We start from the raw sequence: 5,034 nt of genomic DNA, 5'->3' as shown, positions 1-5,034 counted from the left end.
TCTGTTTTGAAACTCTTTTTCTACTTTGTATCCACCTCGTGCTTGACACGGCGGGGATGGGAAATACCAAACATAGCTCAACCCGCTCATTTGAAATTCCTATTTTTTGGGCATGTGGTCTCAAAGTGTGATTTTCTTTTTACTGTAATTATTAGGATTTGAGTCCGGATAAATTTAAAACTAGTAATTGTTTAAGTGTCATATGCTGCAGTGTTCCCAACATATTATCATTTTATTGTTATCCTTAGGGTTTATAACAAGAACAACTTTCATGGTCCACCGTTTTCTTGAAAAAATCAAATCTTACCGTCAAAAATTCCTCTTTATGATTTTTTTAGAATTTTTTATTTATTCTAAAATTTTATCAAAAAAAATACTAAAAAATATTCAAAAGATATTTTTTACAAAATTTATATTACTATAACTTCAGTTTTCATTTTATATCTTTTTTTTTTAATTTTTTAGAAGACTTTATTAGAAAAAATATTAAAAATATATCTATAAAATATCAAAAAATATATTTTACTAATTTTACCGTGAATTTGATTTTTATTTTAGATTTTTTTATTTTTCAAGAGATTTTATTAAAGAAACATAAAATACACCTAAAAATACTGAAAATTGATTCATTTTTTCTTGTATTATTATGACTTTACCTTTTAAAATTTCATTTAAAAAAATATTAAAAGTATACGTATAAAATACTAATAGGATATGATTTTAATTTATATTATTATGAAATCAGTCAAATTAGATAGATTTATCTTTTTTATTTTATATTTTTATATTTGGTATTTGTGAATTGGATGATATTATATATTTTTTATAGCAACTAGTGTTTTGATGATATGAAAATATGTATTTTAAAAAATATACCATGATACACTAAAAATATATCAAATACAGTTTAACATACATGAAGATATTAATTAAAATAAAATTTTAAAATATATTTCACAGTAATAAAAATATACTAAAAAAATTTAATAAAATATCAAAAGAATACTGTAATACAATTCTAAAAAAATAATATAAATTTTTTAAAAAGAAAATTGTGAAAAGAATATTTTTAGAAAAGAAAAATCGTAAAGAAAAGGACTGTAAAAAAAAAATTTCAACACGCTTTCTCATAATCATTTAAAAGTCAATTATAAAAAGCATTAAGGAGTTAGTACGTCTAGCCCTAACTATGGTTGGATTGGAATCTAAAATCTGACGCCTACATCTAAATAATAAATGGTATCTTGAATCTAGGTATGTTGTGCATTATATATTCAATATCCAAAACGTGAATGTTTTATTTAAATGAATGAGCTGAATTTTTAAAACACATATGTGAGAAAGTTTAAATTCAAATATAACGCTTTGTATATTATTGCAGATTTAAAGCATAATGACGAGCTTTCTTTAGTTGTTTGCCTCAATTTTATTTTCTCCATTTTCAATTTTCTATCATTTATCGTTTCAAATCAGAATCTACAAGTTGTTGTTCTTCGTTTTTTTATTTCTTTTTTGTTCTTTGCTGCATAATATTATTGTTCTTTAATTTTTTTTCTTTTTTTTTTCATTCTCATACATAGATTATGCATATTTGTGGATTTTGAAAACTTATTTTTCACGAGCTGAATTCTTTATTCTTTCTCCATTCTCCAAACTCTCAAATCAGAATCTATAAATTTTAATCATTTCTTTTAAAATATGATTATAGGTTAATTAAATATAATGTTCATCATTATGTTCAATAAAAATATTATAACAGCTTGATTGTTAGAAAATAATAAGTTTATTATATAAAACATTAAGGTTCATTGTTTTATTCATAATTTTGTTAACAGTTTTATTTTGAAATTGAATAGGTTCACTTTATAGCACATTGAGGTTCATTATATATGAATAGATTCATTATTTAATTTATAATTTTGGTAACAGTTTTATTTTTGAAATGGAATAAATTAATTCTGTAGCACATTGAGATTCATTATATATGAACTACAAGTTGATCATGTTATTCATAATTTTGATGATAAATTCACTTTTAAAATGGAATAAGTTTATTTTGTAGTACAATTAATCTTATATCATTAACAAATAAATGTTTAACAAAATTCACCATCTACTAGCAACATGTTCATCAACGTAGCATTTGAGGTTCGTCAAATATATAACAAAAATTCATTGATCATATGTTATAATAAAAAAGCTGATGTAAAACAAATAATATATTCATAATAACAAAATCTATCAGTTATAAACTTTAGTTTCATAAGATTTAAACTGTGTGTTCTTTAATATTCTTACCACTGTTTTTACAAGCAATTTATATGATTGTATTGAAATGTCATTTAAAATAAATATGAATATGTATACAAAATAATGGGATCTATAGAAATTTTAAATCTTTAAAGTTTAAAATCGAAAGCCAAAAGAATTATAAAAATTATAAAAATTATAATTTTAAAAATAGGAGAGTGCATGTAAATAAAAATTCAAAAAAAGAAAATAATAAATAGTTGATTTTTTAGTATTAGAAAAGACAATTATATATTTTAGTTGAAGTAAAAATTATATATTGAGCTTAGGATTTTTCTATCTTAATTGTAGGTAAAAATGTTCAATTAAGTTCAATTTTTAAAGAAAATGTGCGGGCTACACATATTAATGATTCCAAGTACATAATCCTATGGATGTATATTGATTTAGGATATAACAATGAAGTTAAAAAAATGTTTTACTTATGGTTCGAAATGGAGAGAGGAATCGGTTGGGTCCTGACCTCAAATTGAATCAAACCAGAACTAGAATTGGCCGAATCCTGAACCAAAAATCGACACCCATATTCTAGGATCAAAATCGGAAGTCTGATTGAGCTGATTTCAATTTGACTCTCAGAAGAACTAGAACCACTAGTTGCACCTTTGCAGGAACTAAAACGGGTGGTTACGGTCCATATATAAAGTTTAAATTCATCACTTCAATTTCAATGTTAAAAGTGGATTAGAAAATTCAGACAACTAGACGGACCTACCTACCTATAAAAAGGGCAAAAACAAGAAACACTCTCTTCTTACTTCATTGTTCATCCATCAAACCAGAATCTTTGATCTTCAAATGGAATCTAAATCTAAGTCTAATGAGCATATAGTGATGTTACCATTCATGGCTCATGGTCATCTCATACCTTTTCTTGCATTAGCAAGACAAATCCACCAAAGAAGTGGTTTCAGAGTCACCATTGCTAATACCCCTCTCAACATTCAATACCTCCGTTCAACCATGAACTCCCCTGAACCTAATAACATCAATTTTATAGAGCTTCCGTTCTCTGTCCCCGCCGAGTATGGCTTACCGCCCAACACTGAAAACTCTGAAAATTTACCTTTGGATCTTATTGGGAAGTTTTTCGCTGCATCAACAAGTCTCGCGAATCCAGTTCACAACCTACTCTCTGATATTGTAGCTAAAGAAGGTAAGCCTCCACTTTGTATAATATCAGATGTTTTTTTTGGGTGGGCTAGTGATGTTGCCAAGAGTTTCGGTACTGTTAATGTTTCTTTCACTACTGGTGGAGCATATGGGTCCTTGGCTTATATTTCTGTATGGCTGAGTCTTCCTCACCGCCAGTATGCCGGTTCCGATGAGTTTCCTGCGCCTGGTTTTCCTGATGGATACCGGTTTCACATATCTCAGTTGCATAAGTTTATAAGAGATGCGGATGGTACTGATATTTGGTCCAAGTTTATGCAGAAACAGATTTCACTTTCTTTACAGTCTTTTGGTTTTTTATGCAACACAGTTGAGGAAATTGAGCCTTTAGGATTGGATTTGTTTAGGAAATATGTTAAGCTTCCTGTGTGGACAACTGGTCCTCTTCTTCCACCTGATGTGCTAAATGGTTCATCTCTTTCGAGTTCAGGGATTATTAGCTCTCAACGTGCAGGTAAGCAATTTGGGATTTCAACAGAAAAATGCCTGCAATTTCTTGATTTGCATATGCCATGTTCTGTACTCTATATTTCATTTGGTTCACAAAATAGTATAAATCCTGCTCAGTTGATGGAATTGGCTATTGGGTTGGAAGAAAGCGCAAAGCCATTCATCTGGGTGATAAGGCCACCAGTTGGTTTTGATAGAAGAGGTGAATTCAAAGCAGAATGGTTACCAGATGGATTCGAACATCGAATCAGTAGTAATAAAAAAGGATTGCTGGTGAGAAATTGGGCACCCCAGTTGGAGATTTTGTCACACAAATCGACCGGAGCATTTTTGAGTCATTGTGGTTGGAACTCGGTGATAGAAAGCTTAAGCCAAGGTGTGCCTATTATAGGTTGGCCTTTAGCAGCAGAGCAAGCTTATAATTCTAAAATGCTGGTGGAGGAAATGGGTGTTGGTGTGGAATTGACAAGAGGATTGCAAACCAGTATAGAATGGAAAGAGGCGAAGAAGGTGATAGAGTTGGCGATGGACTTGAAAGGCAAAGGAAATGATATGAGGAAAAAGGCTACAGAGATTGGAAAGTTGATCAGGGAATCAGTGAAAGACAAGAAAGAAGAAAAGGGGTCCTCTGTTAAAGCACTGGATGATTTTGTAAGGATCCTTTTGTCCAGAAGAGAAGGTGGTGGTCACTAAATGGAAGTTGAGGTACTTTGTTATGGTGTCAGTCATTTTTTATTATTACTTTTGAATAATGTGTTGTATTAACAGCAGCTTCAACAATTTCACAATGAAGCCTTCAAAAAACCCAATTTGCTGCCACCTGCTATTATTATATATACTTTTTTTAGTCAAAGATGCAAATATATACAATTGGCCTCTACGCCACTCGCACCAAGGGTGTCATCTGATGCAAAGATCGAGATTGAGCCACCCAATAACTCCAAAAGGAGATGCAGAGTTTGATCCCAATAGCTAGTTCATTTGTGCTCTGCTTTGTCTTATCCTGGGTTAGTCGAGTTAGATGTTACTTCGCAATGTGATCTGTGCCGCTAGCTCATTTAATGCGATACTTCTACTTTAATATTTTTTTCTTTCCTTTTA

General features: G+C 29.9%; 1 protein-coding gene across 1 annotated transcript; it reads left to right on the top strand.

The window, feature by feature from the left end:
- Positions 1-2,985: 2,985 nt before the first annotated feature.
- On the top strand, positions 2,986-5,034 carry LOC8260703 (UDP-glycosyltransferase 92A1). Its single transcript, XM_002529647.4, has one exon. The coding sequence runs from the start codon at positions 3,109-3,111 to the stop codon at positions 4,624-4,626; it is 1,518 nt and encodes a 505-aa protein (XP_002529693.1). The 5' UTR covers positions 2,986-3,108; the 3' UTR covers positions 4,627-5,034.

This window comes from Ricinus communis, chromosome 8, assembly GCF_019578655.1.
Source record: "Ricinus communis isolate WT05 ecotype wild-type chromosome 8, ASM1957865v1, whole genome shotgun sequence".
Lineage (NCBI taxonomy): Eukaryota > Viridiplantae > Streptophyta > Magnoliopsida > Malpighiales > Euphorbiaceae > Ricinus > Ricinus communis.
This window is presented reverse-complemented; position numbering and strand designations above follow the sequence as displayed.